Raw genomic sequence first — 25,053 nt, 5'->3', positions numbered from 1 at the left:
ATGGAGAGGTTATACAGCTTATCAAGTTTCTGTCGCAACATGGATTGTATCAGACATGATCAGGACTATGCCATCTCAGGTGTCTTGTTTTGGCCCTTCAGGGCCCCGTCCTCAGTGTGAGTGTGATGCGTATGTTTTACCTGTCAGTGTGTGTGTGTGTTTTACCTGTCAGTGTGTGTGTGTTTTACCTGTCAGTGTGTGTGTGTTTTACCTGTCAGTGTGTTTTACCTGTCAGAGTGTTTTACCTGTCAGTGTGTGTGTTTTACCTATCAGTGTGTGTGTTTTACCTGTAAGTGTGTGTGTGTGTTTTACCTGTCAGTGTGTGTGTGTGTTTTACCTGTCAGTGTGTGTGTGTTTTACCTGTCAGTGTGTTTTACCTGTCAGTGTGTGTGTGGTTTACCTGTCAGTGTGTGTGTGTTTTACCTGTCAGTGTGTGTGTGTTTTACCTGTCAGTGTGTTTTACCTGTCAGTGTGTGTGTTTTACCTGTCAGTGTGTGTGTGTTTTACCTGTCAGTGTGTTTTACCTGTCAGTGTGTGTGTGTTTTACCTGTCAGTGTGTGTGTGTTTTACCTGTCAGTGTTTGTGTGTTTTACCTGTCAATGTGTGTGTGTTTTACCTGTCAGTGTGTTTTACCTGTCAGTGTGTGTGTTTACCTGTCAGTGTGTGTGTTTTACCTGTCAGTGTGTGTGTTTTACCTGTCAGTGTGTGTGTTTACCTGTCAGTGTGATTTACCTGTCAGTGTGTGTGTGTTTTACCTGTCAGTGTGTGTGTGTTTTACCTGTCAGTGTGTGTGTGTTTTACCTGTCAGTGTGTTTTACCTGTCAGTGTGTGTGTGTTTTACCTGTCAGTGTGTTTTACCTGTCAGTGTGTGTGTGTGTTTTACCTGTCAGTGTTTGTGTGTTTTACCTGTCAGTGTGTTTTACCTGTCAGTGTGTGTGTTTTACCTGTCAGTGTTTGTGTGTTTTACCTGTCAGTGTGTTTTACCTGTCAGTGTGTGTGTGTTTTACCTCTCAGTGTGTTTTACCTGTCAGTGTGTGTGTTTTACCTGTCAGTGTGTGTGTTTTACCTGTCAGTGTGCGTGTTTTACCTGTCAGTGTGTGTGTTTTACCTGTCAATGTGTGTGTTTTACCTGTCAATGTGTGTGTTTTACCTGTCAATGTGTGTGTTTTACCTGTCAATGTGTGTGTTTTACCTGTCAGTGTGTGTGTTTTACCTGTCAGTGTGTGTGTTTTACCTGTCAATGTGTGTGTTTTACCTGTCAATGTGTGTGTGTTTTACCTGTCAGTGTGTGTGTTTTACCTGTCAATGTGTGTGTGTTTACCTGTCAGTGTGTGTGTTTTACCTGTCAATGTGTGTGTTTTACCTGTCAGTGTGTGTGTTTTACCTGTCAGTGTGTGTGTTTTACCTGTCAGTGTGTGTGTTTTACCTGTCAATGTGTGTGTTTTACCTGTCAATGTGTGTGTTTTACCTGTCAATGTGTGTGTTACCTGTCAATGTGTGAGTTTTACCTGTCAATGTGTGTGTTTTACCTGTCAATGTGTGTGTTTTACCTGTCAATGTGTGTGTTACCTGTCAATGTGTGTGTTTTACCTGTCAATGTGTGTGTTTTACCTGTCAATGTGTGTGTTTTACCTGTCAATGTGTGTGTTTTACCTGTCAATGTGTGTGTTTTACCTGTCAATGTGTGTGTTTTACCTGTCAATGTGTGTGTTACCTGTCAATGTGTGTGTTACCTGTCAATGTGTGTGTTACCTGTCAATGTGTGTGTGTGTTACCTGTCAGTGTGTGTGTGTGTGTGTGTGTGTGTTACCTGTCAGTGCGTGTTTTATCTGTCAGTGTGTGTGTGTGTTACCTGTCAGTGTGTGTGTTACCTGTCAGTGTGTGTGTGTGTGTTACCTGTCTGTGTGTGTGTGTGTGTGTGTGTGTGTGTGTTACCTGTCAGTGCGTGTTTTATCTGTCAGTGTGTGTGTTACCTGTCACTGTGTGTTACTTGTCAGTGTGTGTTACCTGTCAATGTGTGTGTGTGTGTGTTTTACCTGTCAGTGTGTGTGTGTGTTACCTGTCAGTGTGTGTGTGTGTGTGTGTGTGTGTGTGTGTGTGTGTGTGTGTGTGTGTTACGTGTCAGTGTGTGTGTGTGTGTGTGTTACCTGTCAGTGTGTGTGTGTGTGTGTGTGTGTGTGTGTGTGTGTTACCTGTCAGTGCGTGTTTTATCTGTCAGTGTGTGTGTTACCTGTCACTGTGTGTTACTTGTCAGTGTGTTACCTGGGGGCCGATGACGTGGAAGGTCTCCTCAGCGTGTATACATGTGATCTCCAGAGGCTCTGTCCCAGAGACGTGACACAGTAGACGACAAGTCTGGAACCGGACAAAGAACATCGGCGTCTAACATCAATTTGACTGGATATGAGCAGCAGACACAGACCTACATGTTGATGATATGAGCAGCAGACACAGACCTACATGTTGATGATATGAGCAGCAGACACAGACCTACATGTTGATGATATGAGCAGCAGACACAGACCTACATGTTGATGATATGAGCAGCAGACACAGACCTACATGTTGATGATATGAGCAGCAGACACAGACCTACATGTTGATGCCAAAAACAGATCAAGATACTTATCCAAACGTTTCAATTGAAAAAATACATACAGGCTTCCAAAGCCAGTAGCCCACATCACACATGTCCATATACCTCAGGCATAGAGATGGATATGAGGTTGGATTGTTGTGGATTGAATACTTTATTGTGCTTCAATGGTGACTTGATCAAGTCAACCTCCCCAGCCTAGTGAGCTTCTCTCACCTCCACCAGCTGTTCTTTCTGCTCGCCAAGCGTCCGGGCATACTCTGCCACAGCCTCCAGGTTGCCCTCGCCCCCCGAGGCCTTCAGGGCCCGCAGAGGCAGGTGTTCCGCATGCAGCTTCAGCAGGTCCGCCGCCCGCCCCACCGCCACCTTATGAAGCTGGACGGAAGGGAGAGGGGAAGAGAGGGGGTGAATATGAGTGTACGTTTTGTATCTTTTCCACGCCTGGCTGCACAATGGTAGCAGAAAGAGAAAACAATAGTAAGACAGAAAGAGAAAAAGGCAGAGAGAGAAAGAGCTAGGCAGAGAGAGAGAGAAAGAGCTAGGCAGAGAGAGAGAGAAAGAGCTAGGCAGAGAGAGAGAGAAAGAGCAAGGCAGAGAGTGAAAGAGCAAGTTAGAGAGAGAGAGAAAGAGCAAGGCAGAGAGAGAGAGAGAGAATGAGCAAGTCAGAGAGAGAAATAGCATGGCAGAGAGAGAAAGAGCAAGGCAGAGAGAGAAAGAGCAAGGCAGAGAGAGAGAGAGAGAGAGAGAGAAAGAGCAAGTCAGAGAGAGAAATAGCATGGCAGAGAGAGAAAGAGCAAGGCAGAGAGAGAAAGAGCAAGGCAGAGAGAGAAAGAGCAAGGCAGAGAGAGGCAGAGAGAGAGAGAGAGCAAGGCAGAGAGAGAGAGAGAGAGAGAGAGAAAGAGCAAGTCAGAGAGAGAAATAGCATGGCAGAGAGAGAAAGAGCAAGGCAGAGAGAGAGAGAGAGAGAGAGAGAGAGAAAGAGCAAGTCAGAGAGAGAAATAGCATGGCAGAGAGAGAAAGAGCAAGTCAGAGAGAGAAATAGCAAGGCAGAGAGAGAAAGAGCAAGGCAGAGAGAGAAAGAGCAAGGCAGAGAGAGAAAGAGCAAGGCAGAGAGAGGCAGAGAGAGAGAGAGAGCAAGGCAGAGAGAGAGAAAAAGAGCAAGGCAGAGAAAAAGAGCAAGACAGAAAAAGAGCAAGGCAGAGAAAGAGCAAGTCAGAGAGAGAAAGAGCATGTCAGAGAAAGAAAGAGCAAGTCAGAGAGAGAAAGAGCATGTCAGAGAAAGAAAGAGCAAGGCAGAGAGAGAAAGAGCATGTCAGAGAAAGAAAGAGCAAGGCAGAGAGAGAAAGAGCATGTCAGAGAAAGAAAGAGCAAGGCAGAGAGAGAAAGAACAAGTCAGAGAGAGAAAGAACAAGTCAGAGAAAGAAAGAGCAAGGCAGAGAGAAAGAACAAGTCAGAGAGAGAAAGAACAAGTCAGAGAGAGAAAGAACAAGTCAGAGAGAGAAAGAGTGAAAGGAATAGGGAGAGTGGCAGTGTACACTCTAGAGGATAAAGAGAAGAAGTAAACAGAGGGAGAGTGATGTGGGCATATCAAAGATAAAAAAGAGCAAGAGATACAGACAAACTGTGATGGAGTACAGAAAACTCCAGACATTTCTGCTCTAGGACTGAACCCCTTGGCATGCCAGACAGTGAAGCATTCTGGGTAGGAGCGTAGGGTTACAGGACTCACCTCTCTGCGGAGTTCGTGGACACTTTGGCAGGTCTTCAGTATAGACAGCTCCATCTCCTCCGTGGCCTCTTTAGCATTTAGAGACTGCTTCTTGAAAGAAAGATAAAAACAAAAAGAAAGGAGGGAGGCAGTGGGAAAAGATAAGAGTTGTCACATAAATCATGGATTGCTGCCTTGGACGTGGCCTGTCTCTGCAGAGGAAGGAGAAGTCAGTTTCTGAACCCACACGAGATCACACAGACCTGTTCAGTCCCTATCAGAGAGACAGAGAGAGGAGAGAGAGAGTTCGCTCGATTGCTTTGGCAATGTTAACATATGTTTCCCATGCCAATAAAGCCCCTTGAATTGAATTGAATTGAGATCCCTTCTGCTTCACCAATAGCATGTAGAACATAATAGTTTCCGACACAGGTTCTTAGGCCAAGGAGACAGGTGGGCAGTACCAACCTTGCACAGACAGGATTAAAGCAGGGTGTCAAAACACTGTCAAACAAGCAGGAGGCACCAGATTATTTGTCTTTGACCCACTCACCACACCCCCTCATATCACTCTCTCGGTTTCCACTTAAATGAGTGGAGTAACACCTTCTCACACCCTCTCTGTTTCTACTGAATTGAGTGGAGAAACACAAACAGACCCTGGGATCCAGCTAGTGACGCACGTTGTGGAAATGTGTCTCACTGGGAAACCAATCCTTCAACGTGTTGTAGCTTTGATTCCATTCAATCTGTCAGTGGAACTGTGGCCTCTACTTTCACATCATTATACCAGCTTAAACCAAAAACACATTGTATAAAACCTCCACGTTTCGGTATCCAAGGAGAATGTTTTGAGCGAGGTGTCAAGAGAGACAGGGAACACAATGTGTTATCAGTGGAGTCATGTGAATAGCTATTCTTACAACGAGGCTGACTTCAAGTTAGATCTACTCCTATATACTGCTTTACTACTGCAACACCAGTGTTACACTAGTGTATACACCCATATGTTATACTAGGGGCATTGTGTTTCCAACAGTGAAGACTTGTGAAGAGCAGAATCAACAAGCTCTGCATAATCAAAACAGTTGCTTTGTGAGGTGTTACAGTTCACAGTTATCCATTGTTATGTAAATGCCAGCTGAAAAGTACCAGTGAACTGGTTTTGGCCGCATGTGAGAGCAGGTCCGCCAGAGACACGGGCACCGGCCCGCGTAGATGGAAACAGACAAGTCTGAGCCTTTTGGGTAAAACGCTAGGGTAAATCCTGTATGGAAACACGCCTATAGTGAATGAAGGAAAATAGTACTGTACAGTAGCATGCAGGAGGGTAGTGTGAAAAGGCTGGATATTCTATACTTCTCCTCCACATTATCTGTAAACCTATCAACAGTACACAAGGTCATGCAACTACACTCCTGCAGTATGATTCATTTGTCACCCAGAGAATCACTTGACAGCTCAAGAACATTCACTGACAATATAGAAAGGAGATACAGAGAGAAGGTGAATGTGTGTGTTCGAGGTCTCTGTTGAAAAACAGATTTGTATCTCAACGAGACTAACCTGGTTAAATAAAGGTTGAATAAAATGTGAGTGAAAAGGAAAAGAGGTCTGTGGGTATTTGCACGTGTAAATGTGCATACGCATGTGTTAAATCATAACATACTGCATGTGTGCTCTTAACCATGTAGACGTATGAGTACATATCTATCACATATCTGTGTGAGTACTTGAATACATGTTTGTGTGTCCCTGTGTGTCCCTGTGCTTGTGTGTATGCATTTATGAGTGTTTATATGTGCGTGTATGCCCTGTGAACGGCCACATACCGCCTCCATCCAGGCTGTGATGAGCTGGTCAGTGTCCTGACGGGCGAGCTGGCAGAGCTGCAGGATGCCCTCTCGGTGCTCGTGGCTGGTGTAGGCCGAGTCAGTGAAGTCCTCCGTCCTCTCCACCACCGCCTCCAGCTGGCCAGACAGAGCCTGGTGGGGCAGCAAGTACAGACCCTCACGCAGACCTTCCACGTTGGACTGGGATCACAGACAGAGACACAGACATACACACAGAGAAAAACACAGAGACAGAGACACAGACAGGGAGACACAGACAGAGAGAGAGACAGCAACAGAGACACAGACAGAGACATAGAGACAGACAGAGAGATAGAGACACAGAGAGAGACACAGAGACAGACAGAGACACAGACAGAGAGATAGAGACACAAAGAGAGACAAAGAGACACAGACAGAAACACAGAGAGAGACACAGACAGAGACACAGACATAGAGACACAGAGACAGAGACAATAGTGAATACAAAAACGTATTTGTCATGCCAAAAATGGAATTGACACAGGCAGAGACAGAGACACAGGCAGAGACAGAGAAGATCATTAGAAAGCTCTATGATCTCTGTTGCAGTCTATTATCCAGTTCAAAAACAAGTTACTGGCATATCAGGTTGACTAAGGATAATTGACTTATTCTAAAGAACTCGCACAGAACTCCTAGCATACTTCATCTTTGTATGTAGAGGCCTAAAGCGGCATACTGTATTAACACAGGCAGGTACAGTGTTATAACACATTGTTGCGTTGTACTCAGAAACGTGTTTTTGTCCCATAAAGTGGGACAAAAAACAACAACATATGGAAAGAGCCCCCAGGCTCGGTCCTCCCCTGTCGTCCCACCTTGAAGTCCTTGATGCCGGTGTAAATGCTGAGGGGAAGGACCTTGGTCTCCCCGCAGGGCCGAGCGTCCGTCACGATCTCCATGACCTGCTCCAGGGCGAAACGCATGCGGTGAAACACGGCGTCTTTGTTGATACGTGCTGACTCGCAGTCAGGGTGTCTGAGACACGTCTGCAGGGAGGAGAGACTCATGGTTTATAAGTATCTGGCACATGATTTGAAAACCAAGCAGCAGATGAAGAAACAGTCCATGTTTGAAATCAATTGTAGTAATACAGTCCCTCTACCTCATATATACAGTTGAAGTCGGAAGTTTACATACACTTAGGTTGGAGTCATTAAAACTCGTTGTTCAACCACTCCACAAATTTCTTGTTAACGGACTATAGTTTTGACAAGTCGGTTAGGACATCTACTTTGTGCATGACACACGTCATTTTTCCAACAATTGTTTACAGACAGATTATTTCACTTATAATTCACTGTATCACAATTCTAGTGGGTCAGAAGGTTACATACACTAAGTTGACTGTGCCTTTAAACAGCTGGTAAAATTCCAGAAAATGATGTCATGGCTTTAGAAACTTCCGAGAGGCTAATTGACATCATTTGAGTCAATTGGAGGTGTACCTGTGTATGTATTTCAAGGCCTACCTTCAAACTCAGTGCCTCTTTGCTTGACATCATGGGAAAATCAAAAGAACTCAGCCAAGACCTCAGAAAAATAACTGTAGACCTCCACAAGTCTGGTTCATCCTTGGGAGCAATTTCCAAATGCCTGAAGGTACCACGTTCATCTGTACAAACAATAGCACGCAAGTACAAACACCATGGGACCACACAGCTGTCATACCGCTCAGGAAGGAGACGTGTCTCCTAGAGATGAACGTACTTTGGTGCAAAAAGTGCAAATCAATCCCAGAACAGCAGCAAAGGACCTTGTGAAGATGCTGGGGGAAAGAGGTACAAAAGTATCTATATCCACAGTAAAACGAGTCCTATATCGACATAACCTGAAAGGCCGCTCAGCAAGGAAGAAGCCACTGCTCCAAAACTGCCATAAAAAAGCCAGACTACGTTTTGCAACTGCACATGGGGACAGAGATCGTACTTCTTGGAGAAAGGTCCTCTGGTCTGATGAAACAAAAATAGGACTGTTTGGCCATAATGACCATCATTAAGTTTGGAGGAAAAAGGGGGATGCTTGCAAGCCGAAGAACACCATCCCAACCGTGAAGCAAGGGGGTGGCAGCATCATGTTGTGGGGGTCCTTTGCTGCAGGAGGGACTGGTGCACTTCACAAAATAGATGGCATCATGAGGAAGCAAAATGATGTGGATATATTGAAGCAAGATCTCAAGACATCAGTCAGGAAGTTAAAGCTTGGTCGCAAATGGGTCTTCCAAATGGACAATGACCCCAAGCATACTTCCAAAGTTGTGGAAAAATGGCTTAAGGACAACAAAGTCAAGGTATTGGAGTGGCCATCACAAAGCCCTGACCTCAATCCTATAGAACATTTGTAGGCAGAACTGAAAAAGTGTGTGCGAGCAAGGAGGCCTACAAACCTGACTCAGTTATACCAGCTCTGTCAGGAGGAATGGGTCAAAATTCACCCAACTTATTGTGGGAAGCTTGTGGAAGGCTACCCGAAACGTTTGACCCAAGTTAAACAATTTAAAGGCAATGCTATCAAATACTAATTGAGTGTATATAAACTTCTGACCCACTGGGAATGTGATGAAAGAAATAAAAGCTGAAATAAATCATTCTCTCTACTATTATTCTGACATTTCACATTCTTAAAATAAAGTGGTGATCCTAATTGACCAATGGGAATTTTTACTAGGATTAAATGTCAGGAATTGTGAAAAACTGAGTTTAAATGTATTTGGCGTATGTAAACGTGTATGTAAAGTGTATGTAAACGTGTATGTAAAGTGTATGTAAACGTCCGACTTCAAATGTATATTTAACACAAAAACTATGTTTTAGGTGAGAAGTTAGACTGGTTTGATTCCAAAAAAGAATGAAAATTCACATGACCACCATAAGGCCTAATTTCACCCATGCAGTACTAAGGTTTTCCAGCTCAAAGCTTTGACCTACTACATTAGCAGTAGTGGTAGGACATACATACCTTGGACGCAGTGAGCAGCATCATGGTGCATTTCTCCAGCACTGCTCTGGCTGCTGCCATCCTGGCCTTCTTATTCTCGTCCTTCAGATCCTAAAATGACAGAGACCAACACTGGACAGTTAAGCTGTGTTCACATTGACAGTTTGAAGTCACTCAAATCCTATTTATTTGCATATCTGATTTGAATCTGTTCTTTTTCCTGCAGCCTGAACAGAAAAAAGCAGATGGAATCTAATATTTGAAGACATATTTCAAACCACTTTCATTGGTGGTTTGAAGTCAGATACAAATCTAATTCCTGCCCATGTGACTTGTGTCTGAAAGGTCAAATGTGATGTTTTTGTCCTCAAGTGGTTCTTTGGAATATCTTGTTGCTTGCTAGCTACTCTGTTAACAGTTTGACAAGAACATGTGGCAGCTAACTAGCTTGTTGATTGTTTACAAACAAATGAGTGAATGTGACAGAAAGCTAAACAGCTACCTAGCTAGCTAGTTGACTGCTGTTGCTAGCCAAAAAGGATTCATTTTGAAAGTTGGATCATCTTATCCTTTGAGGCTTTAAAAGTGTCTAAACACGCAGCTTTTGAACATTCAAAGCAACTGGGAAATGTCCATGGCAGACTGTTGTCATCTTAGCATGCTACATAACTTCTGAGTGATAGGAAGCACATGCACCACCACCAATCAGTCTATACCACTGCGTATACACCCATCGTTACTATGACAACTAGCGTAGCCATGTCAGCAAATAACTGCTGTCTGAACAAACACAAATCCAATTTGGTCACGTACCTTGCTGTTTGGACAGTCAGTAGTCCAAAACTGATTTGAAAAACAAAACTGATTTTCAATATTAAGGCATGCAGTGTGAACAAGGCTTAAGAGAAGAAGCTTCCCTTCAAGTCCTAAAGGACAGAGACCAACAATGGACAGTTAGAGAAGTAGCAGGTTCCCAAACTTCTCTGATTTGTGAGTGTGACCCAGTTAAAGCCTTTTGAATGATCTTGTGAGCCACCGAATAGACAGAACAATTTCTCAAGCTTAAATACAACACGACTGACAGTGACCTACCAGCACCAGTGGGCTCTGACGCAAGTCTCAAACCCACTCTGACTCAGTGGCATCTGACCCTACCAGTGGTCTGGACTAGTGGACCAAGGTCACATCCCAAATGGTACCCTATTCACCATGTAGTGCACTTCCTAAAGAGCATGCTGAATATATATAGACCAGATTCCTATGATGGGAAAGATATGTCAGAGTTATTAGGCTATGTTTAGTTAAAGCCTAGTTCTCAGGCCATCAGAGTTCTTACTCATAGACCAACCTGGTGAAGCTCGACTCAATGCAGTAGATAACATTACGCAGTCGGCAGGAGACTAGATATCTCAGTAACATCCATGGTCTCTCTCCTCTCTCTGTATTTCAAAGACTTAGCCTCCAGTAGGGATTGTGTGTGTGTGTGTGTGTGTGTGTGTGTGTGTGTGTGTGTGTGTGTGTGTGTGTGTGTGTGTGTGTGTGTGTGTGTGTGTGTGTGTGTGTGTGTGTGTGTGTGTGTGTGTGTGTGTGTGTGTGTGTTTTTCGGGAGAGGCTGAATCGACTTCTCGAGGCGCAGAACCATGGATTACTAAGGAGATGTGATGATGTGTTATTATATTCCCCTGCTCTTCGCTAGGTTAGTCTCTCAATAGAAGAGCCAGGAGATTTCCAGACGGAGAGAGAGATGGGGACGTGGCATGTTTGTGAAACACCCCTTTAAACAAAAAGAAGGGAAGGAAAGCTGAATATTATCCGTTCTCTCCCTACAGCACAGCGATAACACTTTTCATCAGCTAGTTAGCGCAGTCGGTTAAACCATAGCCTGTATCCCAAATGGCAACCTATTCCCTGTCTAGTGCACTAGCCATGGGGATTTGGGAACAGGGAATAGGGAGCCATTAGGGATGCATACAAAGAGACTGTGTATGAATCAAAGCATGATTAGCAGACGCTGACACTACAGGGGAACACCAGAGTTTTTCTGGCCTCATTATTTCTGTAAAACTTTTTGTTTTATATATATGACATGTTGCACTTGATATATTTCAAATAGAGAGTTTGTTTGATTTGAAGGTCAAAACGTATCAAGGCATATCAACATTCTGCTTTCATGATGTAAACGCTCCTTTGATATGTGAGTCAGATCTGACCCATTCTTTTATGCCGTTTGTCTAAACACACACACACACACACACACTCTTCTAGCCGGTGCAGAAGCCCTGGAGTGTGTGTGTGTGTGTGTATGTGTGTGTGTGTGTCTGTGTAGCAGGGGCTCGTCACACACACCCTGCTATCTGTGTCATCTCGCTGTCTGAGTGGATGTGGAGCCAACAGCACACGGCACTGTACACAATCTGGAGGGTCTCACTCCCCCCCCCCCCTCTCTCTCTCTGGACAGACTGTTTATCAAGAGCTGATGGGGAGTGGAGAGGCACATAGTGTTTGGTAGGATGACATAGTGTTTGGTAGGATGACAGTGTGTTTGGTAGGATGACAGTGTGTTTGGTAGGATGGGGGAAAGAAGGAAGACCTGGCCCAATACACTTTCAGAGAGGGATGATACTCACATTCTGTCTGTCCCCGGTCAGGTGGGCGAACTCCACCATCTGGTTCCCGAACTGGCTGAAGATCTGGACAAACTCCTGGAAGGTGCTCACTCTCTCCAGCTGCTCCAAGGTTACTAGCACCTGGGAAGATCAGGAACACTATTACAGTAACTACCATTGGCTCCCACACCTACACATTACACACAACAACTCTTGAATTAAACACAAAATACCACATGCTGAACTCAAAGATGGCAATTTTTTTTATGCCAGAACCATGTCTTGAGGGAGCAAAGTTGCTGTGAGAGATGTTACCACTTTGACACCTCAGACTGCCTTTGCTGCTGGCAAAATGCTGCTTTAAGATATGTGAACGAGGTAGCAAAGCAAATTCTTAATGTGGGCCTCGCCATACAAGTGATGATCATTCATTTCACTTTCCACGCTTTCCAGCCGCAGTGTTCAGTAGAGCAGTTTGTCATGACTGATTGACTGAGACGACACGGAGGACCTGTCTGTCGAAACAGGAAAAGGTCATAGTGACAAGAAGTGGTATTGTCTCCCAATCGTCTTGTGAACGGGGAAATAGGAAGGTGGATTAATGGTGGTGTCACCATGTCTCAGGAGTTATCACAATGGCCTTGGGGCTGAGTGGGGCATCTGAAAAACCAATCAGACCACAATGATTTACCCCAATCACCTCTACTGTACACAATGGAACACACATGGTGGGGTAAAGGGTAACCTGTGATACGTCTGCAATACAGACGGAACTCCGTGTTGCATGAAGGTGTGTTAAAAGGGTAACCTGTGATACGTCTGCAATACAGACGGAACTCCGTGTTGCATGAAGGTGTGTTAAAAGGGTAACCTGTGATACGTCTGCAATACAGACGGAACTCCGTGTTGCATGTAGGTGTGTTAAAAGGGTAACCTGGGATCTGTCTGCAATACAGACGGAACTCCGTGTTGCATGTAGGTGTGTTAAAAGGGTAACCTGGGATCTGTCTGCAATACAGACGGAACTCCGTGTTGCATGTAGGTGTGTTAAAAGGGTAACCTGGGATCTGTCTGCAATACAGACGGAACTCCGTGTTGCATGAAGGTGTGTTAAAAGGGTAACCTGGGATCTGTCTGCAATACAGACGGAACTCCGTGTTGCATGTAGGTGTGTTAAAAGGGTAACCTGGGATCTGTCTGCAATACAGACGGAACTCCGTGTTGCATGAAGGTGTGTTAAAAGGGTAACCTGGGATCTGTCTGCAATACAGACGGAACTCCGTGTTGCATGTAGGTGTGTTAAAAGGGTAACCTGGGATCTGTCTGCAATACAGACGGAACTCCGTGTTGCATGTAGGTGTGTTAAAAGGGAAATACAGACGGAACAGAACCCATGATGTATGAAGGTGTATTAATGTATACAATAGTTACAGGAATGACTATTGTCATGAAAATGTAGAAATCATTAGCTTACTACGTCTTCAGCTACTTTATAAGACACGTACCTTGATAACGTGCTACTAGTGAACTGTATTGCATTTAGATACAACTTTGTCTGACTGTAAGGGGTGTGTAACTGGTGGCAGGGAAGTCAGACGCAGGAGAGCAGAACTTGGTAATAGCCGGAGCAGTTTAATAGTAAAACTAACGGCATAAAGAATAACAAACATGGGTACAAAACCCATCGCGCACCAGTAAACAATGTGCACAAGCACTTACAACAAACAATTCCCCACAAAGACATGGGGGGAACAGAGGGTTAAATACACAACAATTAATGAGGGAAATGAAAACCAGGTGTGTAGGAAAACAAGACAAAACAAATGGAAAATGAAAAGTGGATCGATGATGGCTAGAAGACCGGCGACATCGACCGCCGAACACCGCCCGAACAAGGAGAGGGACCGACTTCGGTGGAAGTCGTGACACTGACACATGCAACACTGAACAAAATCAGCCGATGCATAATGCATCAAACCTTCAACACTTCTCAGACCCCCCCCAAAACATCATGAAATATGGATCTATTATAAAACAGTGTGATCCATCCATCCGGAGCAGTGTGTGTGTGTGTGTGTTCATGTGTGTGTGTGTGTGTGTGTGTGTGTGTGTGTGTGTGTGTGTGTGTGTGTGTGTGTGTGTGTGTGTGTGAGAGAGAGTGGCTTGGCTCTAGGAGGGTAAACAGTAGTGACATCCTGCAAGCCAGGCAGGAGCTCTATGCTGTTATCAGACAGACACAGGGTTCAAAATTGAATTGTGTTTGTCAGTAATAGGAGCAGACCTGTCGCCCGTCTGTCCAAACAGGCCTTACTGGACGTGATTAGGCCCTTACACTCTGTGTATGTGTGTGTGTGTGCCCCCTCGCCTCTAAGAGCCATACACGCACACACACAGCACATCCTGTTCCTGAAAGCAGCAGGAATAGATACAGGGCCTGGTCCTTTTATGTGAATGTGCTGCTACTCCCCCACCATTATCTCCACAGCAGCAGAGGAGTTCTCCTGTACTGTATCATGGAGCTCCGATAGGATCTGAAAGGCTGGAAGGAGGATGTAGTTGCCAGTGCTGGGTGCTGTGTGTGTGTGTGTGTGTGTGTGTGTGCGTGTGTGTGTGTGTGTGTGTGCGTGTGTGCGTGACTCTGTCTGTACCTACTTTGTTCTGTGAGTCTGTGTGCATCTATAACCTCTATATCTATACTGTGTGGTCGGAAGCGGTAACTACTTGATGATCTGTTTGATGACGATGGGACCTACTTTGTTGCGTGAGGTGATGATCTGTTTGATGACGATGCGGTCTGCGAGTACCAGGACTTTGGTGACGGAGGAGAGGAGCATGCGGGCGGCCTTCACCATGCCTGTCCGGTCACTGAACACTGTTGTGCGTCTGTCCACAGGGGGCGTCACCGCAGTCCCAACGTCTGTCAGCTGGGCTATGGCATCCCCTAGAGGACAAAAAGGACGGAGGATGATAATGGTTTTTAGAGCCCGACCGATATGTTTTTTGGGTCTGATACCAATTACGATTTCTGGGGGGACAAAACTTACCGATACCAATATATCTCCTGATATACTGTTTTACAGCGGAAATGAAAAAGTGTAATTTTCCCGCAATGAAATCTCATAAATTGCCATTCAGAAGAGCAACTGTCCTTAGAAATATGCTGCAAATGTTGATTTCTTACATTGTGAAATGAATGACACATCATGAGAATGGCTGCAAGTGTTCAGATAAGCATGAGATTCCCTTTTTTCATCCTATTTATAGAACATTGTTTATCGGTGGACTTATCGGCAAAACCGATATAGTGGTAAAAGGCCACTATAGTGAACCGATATATCATTCAGGCTCTAGTGGTTTTGATGATGATGATCAGGAGGAGTAAGAGGAGGAGAAGGGGGAGGGTGATGATGATGATCAGGAGGAGTAAGAGGAGGAGAAGGGGGAGGGTGATGATGATGATCAGGAGGAGTAAGAGGAGGAGAAAGGGGAGGGTGATGATGATGATCAGGAGGAGTAAGAGGAGGAGAAGGGGGAGGGTGATGATGATGATCAGGAGGAGTAAGAGGAGGAGAAGGGGGAGGGTGATGATGTTGATCAGGAGGAGTAAGAGGAGGAGAAGGGGGAGGGTGATGATGATGATCAGGAAGAGTAAGAGGAGGAGAAGGGGGAGGGTGATGATGATGATCAGGAGGAGTAAGAGGAGGAGAAGGGGGAGGGTGATGATGTTGATCAGGAGGAGTAAGAGGAGGAGAAGGGGGAGGGTGATGATGTTGATCAGGAGGAGTAAGAGGAGGAGAAGGGGGAGGGTGATGATGATGTTGATCAGGAGGAGTAAGAGGAGGAGAAGGGGGAGGGTGATGATGTTGATCAGGAGGAGTAAGAGGAGGAGAAGGGGGAGGGTGATGATGATGATCAGGTGGAATAAGAGGAGGAGAAGGGGGAGGGTGATGATGATGATCAGGAGGAGTAAGAGGAGGAGAAGGGGGAGGGTGATGATGTTGATCAGGAGGAGTAAGAGGAGGAGAAGGGGGAGGGTGATGATGATGTTGATCAGGAGGAGTAAGAGGAGGAGAAGGGGGAGGATGATGATGTTGATCAGGAGGAGTAAGAGGAGGAGAAGGGGGAGGGTGATGATGATGATCAGGAGGAGTAAGAGGAGGAGAAGGGGGAGGGTGATGATGTTGATCAGGAGGAGTAAGAGGAGAAGAAGGGGGAGGGTGATGATGTTGATCAGGAGGAGTAAGAGGAGGAGAAGGGGGAGGGTGATGATGATGATCAGGAGGAGTAAGAGGAGGAGAAGGGGGAGGGTGATGATGATGTTGATCAGGAGGAGTAAGAGGAGGAGAAGGGGGAGGGTGATGATGATGATCAGGAGGAGTAAGAGGAGGAGAAGGGGGAGGGTGATGATGATGATCAGGAGGAGTAAGAGGAGGAGAAGGGGGAGGGTGATGATGTTGATCAGGAGGAGTAAGAGGAGGAGAAGGGGGAGGGTGATGATGATGATCAGGAGGAGTAAGAGGAGGAGAAGGGGGAGGGTGATGATGATGATCAGGAGGAGTAAGAGGAGGAGAAGGGGGAGGGTGATGATGTTGATCAGGAGGAGTAAGAGGAGGAGAAGGGGAGGGTGATGATGATGATCAGGAGGAGTAAGAGGAGGAGAAGGGGGAGGGTGATGATGTTGATCAGGAGGAGTAAGAGGAGGAGAAGGGGGAGGGTGATGATGTTGATCAGGAGGAGTACGAGGAGGAGAAGGGGGAGGGTGATGATGATGATCAGGAGGAGTAAGAGGAGGAGAAGGGGGAGGGTGATGATGATGTTGATCAGGAGGAGTAAGAGGAGGAGAAGGGGGAGGGTGATGATGATGATCAGGAGGAGTAAGAGGAGGAGAAGGGGGAGGGTGATGATGATGATCAGGAGGAGTAAGAGGAGGAGAAGGGGGAGGGTGATGATGTTGATCAGGAGGAGTAAGAGGAGGAGAAGGGGGAGGGTGATGATGATGATCAGGAGGAGTAAGAGGAGGAGAAGGGGGAGGGTGATGATGATGATCAGGAGGAGTAAGAGGAGGAGAAGGGGGAGGGTGATGATGTTGATCAGGAGGAGTAAGAGGAGGCGAAGGGGGAGGGTGATGATGATGATCAGGAGGAGTAAGAGGAAGAGAAGGGGGAGGGTGATGATGATGATCAGGAGGAGTAAGAGGAGGAGAAGGGGGAGGGTGATGATGTTGATCAGGAAGAGTAAGAGGAGGAGAAGGGGGAGGGTGATGATGATGATCAGGAGGAGTAAGAGGAGGAGAAGGGGGAGGGTGATGATGATGATCAGGAGGAGTAAGAGGAGGAGAAGGGGGAGGGTGATGATGTTGATCAGGAGGAGTAAGAGGAGGAGAAGGGGAGGGTGATGATGATGATCAGGAGGAGTAAGAGGAGGAGAAGGGGGAGGGTGATGATGTTGATCAGGAGGAGTAAGAGGAGGAGAAGGGGGAGGGTGATGATGTTGATCAGGAGGAGAAGGAGGAGGAGAAGGGGGAGGGTGATGATGATGATCAGGAGGAGTAAGAGGAGGAGAAGGGGGAGGGTGATGATGTTGATCAGGAGGAGTAAGAGGAGGAGAAGCGGGGAGGGTGATGATGATGATCAGGAGGAGTAAGAGGAGGAGAAGGGGGAGGGTGATGATAATGATCAGGAGGAGTAAGAGGAGGAGAAGGGGGAGGGTGATGATGTTGATCAGGAGGAGTAAGAGGAGGAGAAGGGGAGGGTGATGATGATGATCAGGAGGAGTAAGAGGAGGAGAAGGGGGAGGGTGATGATGATGATCAGGAGGAGTAAGAGGAGGAGAAGGGGGAGGGTGATGATGATATTGATCAGAAGGAGTAAGAGGAGGAGAAGGGGGAGGGTGATGATGATGTTGATCAGGAGGAGTAAGAGGAGGAGAAGGGGGAGGGTGATGATGATGATCAGGAGGAGTAAGAGGAGGAGAAGGGGGAGGGTGATGATGATGTTGATCAGGAGGAGTAAGAGGAGGAGAAGGGGGAGGGTGATGATGATGATCAGGAGGAGTAAGAGGAGGAGAAGGGGGAGGGTGATGATGTTGATCAGGAGGAGTAAGAGGAGGAGAAGGGGGAGGGTGATGATGATGATGAGGAGGAGTAAGTGGAGGAGAAGGGGGAGGGTGATGATGATGATCAGGAGGAGAAGGAGGAGGAGAAGGGGGAGGGTGATGATGATGATCAGGAGGAGTAAGAGGAGGAGAAGGGGGAGGGTGATGATGTTGATCAGGAGGAGTAAGAGGAGGAGAAGCGGGAGGGTGATGATGATGATCAGGAGGAGTAAGAGGAGGAGAAGGGGGAGGGTGATGATAATGATCAGGAGGAGTAAGAGGAGGAGAAGGGGGAGGGTGATGATGTTGATCAGGAGGAGTAAGAGGAGGAGAAGGGGAGGGCGATGATGATGATCAGGAGGAGTAAGAGGAGGAGAAGGGGGAGGGTGATGATGATGATCAGGAGGAGTAAGAGGAGGAGAAGGGGGAGGGTGATGATGATGATGATCAGGAGGAGTAAGAGGAGGAGAAGGGGGAGGGTGATGATGATATTGATCAGAAGGAGTAAGAGGAGGAGAAGGGGGAGGGTGATGATGATGTTGATCAGGAGGAGTAAGAGGAGGAGAAGGGGGAGGGTGATGATGATGATCAGGAGGAGTAAGAGGAGGAGAAGGGGGAGGGTGATGATGATGTTGATCAGGAGGAGTAAGAGGAGGAGAAGGGGGAGGGTGATGATGATGATCAGGAGGAGTAAGAGGAGGAGAAGGGGGAGGGTGATGATGTTGATCAGGAGGAGTAAGAGGAGGAGAAGGGGGAGGGTGATGATGATGATGAGGAGGAGTAAGTGGAGGAGAAGGGGGAGGGTGATGATGATGATCAGGAAGAGTAAGAGGAGGAGAAGGGGGAGGGTGATGATGATGATCAGGAGGAGTAAGAGGAGGAGAAGGGGGAGGGTGATGATGTTGATCAGGAGGAGTAAGAGGAGGAGAAGGGGAGGGTGATGATGATGATCAGGAGGAGTAAGAGGAGGAGAAGGGGGAGGGTGATGATGTTGATCAGGAGGAGTAAGAGGAGAAGGGGGAGGGTGATGATGTTGATCAGGAGGAGTAAGAGGAAGAGAAGGGGGAGGGTGATGATGTTGATCAGGAGGAGTAAGAGGAGGAGAAGGGGGAGGGTGATGATGATGTTGATCAGGAGGAGTAAGAGGAGGAGAAGGGGGAGGGTGATGATGTTGATCAGGAGGAGTAAGAGGAGAAGGGGGAGGGTGATGATGATGATCAGGAAGAGTAAGATGAGGAGAAGGGTGAGGGTGATGATGTTGATCAGGAGGAGTAAGAGGAGGAGAAGGGGGAGGGTGATGATGTTGATCAGGAGGAGTAAGAAGAGAAGAAGGGGGAGGGTGATGATGTTGATCAGGAGGAGTAAGAGGAGGAGAAGGGGGAGGGTGATGATGATGATCAGGAGGAGTAAGAGGGGGAGAAGGGGGAGGGTGATGATGTTGATCAGGAAGAGTAAGAGGAGGAGAAGGGGGAGGGTGATGATGTTGATCAGGAGGAGTAAGAGGAGGAGAAGGGGGAGGGTGATGATGATGTTGATCAGGAGGAGTAAGAGGAGGAGAAGGGGGAGGGTGATGATGATGATCAGGAGGAGTAAGAGGAGAAGAAGGGGGAGGGTGATGATGATGATCAGGAGGAGTAAGAGGAGGAGAAGGGGGAGGGTGATGATGATGATCAGGAGGAGTAAGAGGAGAAGGGGGAGGGTGATGATGTTGATCAGGAGGAGTAAGAGGAGGTGAAGGGGGAGGGTGATGATGTTGATCAGGAGGAGTAAGAGGAGGAGAAGGGGGAGGGTGATGATGTTGATCAGGAGGAGTAAGAGGAGGAGAAGGGGGAGGGTGATGATGTTGATCAGGAGGAGTAAGAGGAGGAGAAGGGGGAGGGTGATGATGTTGATCAGGAGGAGTAAGAGGAGGAGAAGGGGGAGGGTGATGATGATGATCAGGAGGAGTAAGAGGAGGAGAAGGGGGAGGGTGATGATGATGATCAGGAGGAGTAAGAGGAGGAGAAGGGGGAGGGTGATGATGTTGATCAGGAGGAGTAAGAGGAGGAGAAGGGGGAGGGTGATGATGATGATCAGGAGGAGTAAGAGGAGGAGAAGGGGGAGGGTGATGATGATGATCAGGAGGAGTAAGAGGAGAAGGGGGAGGGTGATGATGTTGATCAGGAGGAGTAAGAGGAGGAGAAGGGGGAGGGTGATGATGATGATCAGGAGGAGTAAGAGGAGGAGAAGGGGGAGGGTGATGATGATGATCAGGAGGAGTAAGAGGAGAAGAAGGGGGAGGGTGATGATGATGATCAGGAGGAGTAAGAGGAGGAGAAGGGGGAGGGTGATGATGATGATCAGGAGGAGTAAGAGGAGGAGAAGGGGGAGGGTGATGATGTTGATCAGGAGGAGTAAGAGGAGGAGAAGGGGGAGGGTGATGATGATGATCAGGAGGAGTAAGAGGAGAAGAAGGGGGAGGGTGATGATGTTGATCAGGAGGAGTAAGAGGAGGAGAAGGGGGAGGGTGATGATGATGATCAGGAGGAGTAAGAGGAGGAGAAGGGGGAGGGTGATGATGATGATCAGGAGGAGTAAGAGGAGGAGAAGGGGGAGGGTGATGATGTTGATCAGGAGGAGTAAGAGGAGGAGAAGGGGGAGGGTGATGATGATGATCAGGAGGAGTAAGAGGAGGAGAAGGGGGAGGGTGATGATGATGATCAGGAGGAGTAAGAGGAGAAGGGGGAGGGTGATGATGATGATCAGGAGGAGTAAGAGGAGGAGAAGGGGGAGGGTGATGATGTTGATCAGGAGGAGTAAGAGGAGAAGGGGGAGGGTGATGATGTTGATCAGGAGGAGTAAGAGGAGGAGAAGGGGGAGGGTGATGATGTTGATCAGGAGGAGTAAGAGGAGGAGAAGGGGGAGGGTGATGATGTTGATCAGGAGGAGTAAGAGGAGGAGAAGGGGGAGGGTGATGATGATCAAATCTATAGGAATTGTTCTATATCATTCAGCATAGAAACACCATACAACATTTTCAGAGGTACCATGTATAGTACATTATCACTTTATCTAAATGTTCTAATACTTGGTCATATTTCTTCACAGTGGTTTCATGGAAACCCCATTATCCAAAAACTTGTTCAAAGTTGCATAAACTAAAAAGTGACATCCAGAATTCAGCTCCACTTTGTTTGAGAGCTAAAACCCTTTAGGTTCCCTTCCCATGGTGCCCTATGTGACAGTTGAGAGGCTCCTCCCCTCCCCTCTCTTCTCTTCTCCTCTGCTCTCCTGTCAGTCAACGGTAGCACCATAAACCCCAGTGGGAACATCTCATCCTGGACAGGCTTATATTCAGCTCGGTGGCACTGCAGCAATGTGATGCCAGCCAATGCTAGGGCCAGCTGGCACGCCCTCTGAGCGACATGACCAGGCCATTTCAAACTGAGAGGCTGGTACACTGGAGGGGCGCTAATTCCTTCACCAAACTCCAAAACAACCCTAGGTGCACAACGGAAAAGGAAAACCAACATACAAATAATGGGCTGAAGAACCATAACCAAAATGGCAGTAGAGAGAGAGAGAGAGAGAGAGAGAGAGAGAGAGAGAGAGAGAGAGAGAGAGAGGGGGGGGGGGGGGGTGAAGAGAGAGACTTGTATCACGTTGGCTGCATGGTTTGGCTCCTTGTTTGGGTTGGCTTGCAATCCAAAAGAAAGTGCACCGACGCACTGATTGCATTTGACAGCCCCTTGTGGATGCCAGAATCCCCCAAACCAGCTGAAACATTCAGCCTAGCTCACAAATAATGTTGCTGAACATCAAAATATGGTCCAGAAGCTGCATGGAGTTTGATTAAGCTATGCCAAATGTCCCCCTCCATGCTTCACAGAGTGTTGTAACAGTGTTGCTCATTCGTCTTCTTGTTCTCTTTATCGCTAAGATCTCCTTTTATGGGAATTGTTTGTTTTCTGCTGCTTGGTATTCGAATGGGATGAACACTTGAAATGATTAAAACCTGTGGAGTCTTGTAACTGACCGAGTCCTGACCATAAAAAGAGTCTTGTAACAAGGTGATTGTGATATTATGTAGTCTGCAGCCTGCAGGTTGCACTGACATACACCGTTTGAGAGATACAGGACCGTGGTGCCCTTTTACACACTCACTATCCAAAACTCTTAATACAGTATCTGCCTCCTAAAACCTTAGCTAGCAGCATAATTGGTTTGGTCTGGTCAAGGAGAACAGATTGAAGCCAACAACTCTGCCTCATTGCCCCCTCTCTACGTCATCGCCCGATGATGGAGATCACCAAATTAAAGTAATGTAATCACCTTTTTTATTTATTTCATTACGCTGCCTGCCTGCATGCCTGCCTGCCTCCATCCTCCTTGTTTGCTTCCCTCACTCCCTGCCTGCCTCCCTGTGTCTTTGCCTGCCTGCCTGCCTCCCTGCGCTGGAGGGGGTCCGCTTAGTCTCTTCCTCCCTCTGGCTACACTTTAAGAGGCCGTCAATCCTTCTCCTCTTCCCGCAGATTTAAAGCCCTTCCTTCCTTTCTCCTTCTTTCTTTCTTTCTTTCTTTCTTTCTTTCTTTCTTTCTTTCTTTCTTTTCATCAGAGAAGACAACTTCATTCCGTCCCAGAACGACGGAGGGAAAAGTTCACTTTCTGTCTTTTTAACGGTGAAGGTAAAATATTCCCTCAATAGAGTGAAGAAGGTAAGAAAACAGAAGAAAGGAGGAATGGAAGGAATAAAATTGGCCACAGTGGGCCACTCTGGCTGACGCTTCCCACCAGCTCGCTTTTGTTTGGGTTCAGCCCTTTTCAAATCAGCACACTAGGAGATTAAACACACTGTTACACATGCCGCTTCTCCCCAACATAAACCTATTATCTCCTGTGTTGGCTTTTACATTTTTACCCTGTGAGATTTTGTTTTGGACTTAACATATCAACAGGATAAGACTTTGATTGGGCCTCAGGCTTTGACCCCCTATTCATCCTGACATTTTTCACTTGATAAGAGTTGCAAAACCGGCTCAAAAAGATATTACTCTGTTTGTTTTAAAAGAGTGTTGATAGCTGCGGTGTAGATATCCTCCTCCCGTGGAATGTGGTAGTTATTCGGAGAATGACTGACAGTTATGATGAAGAGATAAAGGGTCAGCATTTGTAGGTATATTTAGTTGCATGGGCTCATGGAAAAGTGTTGAAGGCACAAGGTCACATCTCCCAGTTTCTCTTTTTGTCTCTCTAAGCAAAGGATTCAACTGCCGACAGCTGAGAATAGGCGAGACTCTCTCTCTCTCTATCCCTCTGAGCGAGAGAAGATACTGAAGATGAGTGAACTCTGTCCAGAAGACAGGGCAGGTAAACCTCAGAATACCCTTCATTACGCCTGCAGCCCTGCCTGCCTGGTACACAAACACTTCAGCCTCAAATTACACAGCTCTCTCCTTTTCCAAACCTGACTCATACTGTTCTGTTCTCTGTCTCTACATTTCCCCCCTCAGGATAGAACAGAACCAACTTCACTTCCCTCTAGCCTCAAGTCTTGCAAACTTAAACTAAACTTCACTCAAAACTAACAAAAACAACAGTCTTTGACTTCGGAACACCTCCAGTGCAAATGTGTTGGATAGGCAGAGTTAGGGTTGCACATTTTGGGGAATATTCAGAGGTGGAAACTTTCCGTGGGAATATATGGGAAATAACAGGTTTATATGGGAATTAACGGAAATATATGCAAATTAATATTAATACCATTTAAATGTAGATGTTTTTTGCATTGGATATATTTACCATATCATATGGAGACAGAAACATAAACCTTTTACCGTATCATAAGTAGACATAATTGTAAATGATTAAATCCTTCCAATAAAAATGTAAAAAACTATTTAGTTACGAATTGAACTTTAATTAAATGAGTTGACTCTTCACATGGGATGATTTTACTGAACAACAAAAGAAAGGTAATATTGAATGATAGCCAATGATCCATCACATTTCCCAAAAACGTTTTTAACATACAGTACATATGTAAAATGATAGTCTAGAAACTAAAGCTTTGGTTGTCTTCCTCTCAGGCTTCCATGTCTTCTCCCTGGACCTCCTCAATGTCCAGCTCTTGAACATCAGACTCTGAGGCCTAATTTTCACTGTCACTTTCCAACCTTGTTGAGGAAGGCTCGTTGTCAGGCTCAAAAAGCCTCAAATTTGCCCAGATGGCCACCAATTTTTCAACCCTTGTATTGGTCAGCCTGTTGCGTGCTTTGGTGTGTGTGTTCCTAAACAAGGACCAGTTGCGCTCTGAGGCGGCTGATGTTGGTGGGATTTGGAGGATGATGGAGGCAACAGGGGAAAGAGCCTCAGATCCACAAAGTCCCTTCCACCAGGTGGTTGATGAGATATGTTGGCACGACTGCCATATTGCATCTCCATCCCAAAGCCCTTGCTTGGAAGTGTACTTCGCCAGACTGCCAAGAACCTTTCCCTCAGCCAGGCCAGGGTGGCGAGACACGGTAATGATGACACCATAGGCCTTGTTGATCTCTGCACCTGACAGGATGCTCTTGCCAGCATACTTGGGGTCCAACATGTACGCTGCGGCATGTATGGACTTCAGGCAGAAGTCTTCACGCTTTTTGATGTATTTCAGAACTGCAGTTTCCTCTGCTTGGAGCAACAATGAAGTGGGCAGAGCAGTACGGATTTCTTCTCTTACATCTGCAAGCAGAGTCTGAACATCAGACAGGATGGCATTGTCTCCCTCAATCCGTGCGATGGCTACTGCTATAGGTTTCAGGAGTTTCAGGCTGCTTACCACTCTCTCCAAAATACATCATCCAGGAGGATCCTCTTCATGGGGCTGTCCAAATCGGCAGACTGTGATATGGACATTTCTTGGAGAGACTCCTTCCCCTCCAGGAGGCTGTCAAACATGATGACAACACCACCCCAATGGGTATTGCTGGGCAGCTTCAATGTGGTGCTCTTATTCTTCTCACTTTGCTTGGTAAGGTAGATTGCTGCTATAACTTGATGACTCTTCACATGCCTAACCATTTCCTTGGCTTTCTTGTAGAGTGTATCCATTGTTTTCAGTGCTATGATGTCCTTGAAGAGCAGATTCAATGCATGAGCAGCACATCCAATGGGTGTGATATGAGGGTAGGACTCCTCCACTTTAGACCAAGCAGCCTTCATGTTCGCGGCATTGTCTGTCACCAGTGCAAATACCTTCTGTTGTCCAAGGTCATT

General features: G+C 46.5%; 1 protein-coding gene across 5 annotated transcripts in view; it reads right to left on the bottom strand.

The window, feature by feature from the left end:
• Nucleotides 1-25,053, bottom strand: part of ctnnal1 (catenin (cadherin-associated protein), alpha-like 1) — a 132,892-nt gene that overhangs the window by 36,683 nt on the left and 71,156 nt on the right. For 2 of the 5 annotated variants that reach the window (XM_029734843.1, XM_029734846.1), the window contains exons 3-10: nucleotides 14,475-14,662; nucleotides 11,743-11,862; nucleotides 9,137-9,226; nucleotides 6,997-7,167; nucleotides 6,137-6,337; nucleotides 4,326-4,415; nucleotides 2,813-2,971; nucleotides 2,263-2,355 (exon numbers count right to left, since the gene is read on the bottom strand). In XM_029734843.1, coding sequence (XP_029590703.1) covers nucleotides 2,263-2,355; nucleotides 2,813-2,971; nucleotides 4,326-4,415; nucleotides 6,137-6,337; nucleotides 6,997-7,167; nucleotides 9,137-9,226; nucleotides 11,743-11,862; nucleotides 14,475-14,662 — 1,112 coding nt within the window. The remainder of the gene's footprint in view (nucleotides 1-2,262; nucleotides 2,356-2,812; nucleotides 2,972-4,325; nucleotides 4,416-6,136; nucleotides 6,338-6,996; nucleotides 7,168-9,136; nucleotides 9,227-11,742; nucleotides 11,863-14,474; nucleotides 14,663-25,053) is intronic. The other 3 variants (XM_029734844.1, XM_029734848.1, XM_029734845.1) reach the window with 2 other exon arrangements.

The sequence above is a fragment of the Salmo trutta genome, chromosome 36 (genome assembly GCF_901001165.1).
Source record: "Salmo trutta chromosome 36, fSalTru1.1, whole genome shotgun sequence".
NCBI lineage: Eukaryota > Metazoa > Chordata > Actinopteri > Salmoniformes > Salmonidae > Salmo > Salmo trutta.
Note: the sequence above shows the minus strand (reverse complement) of the source record. Positions and strands in the feature narration are given on the sequence as shown.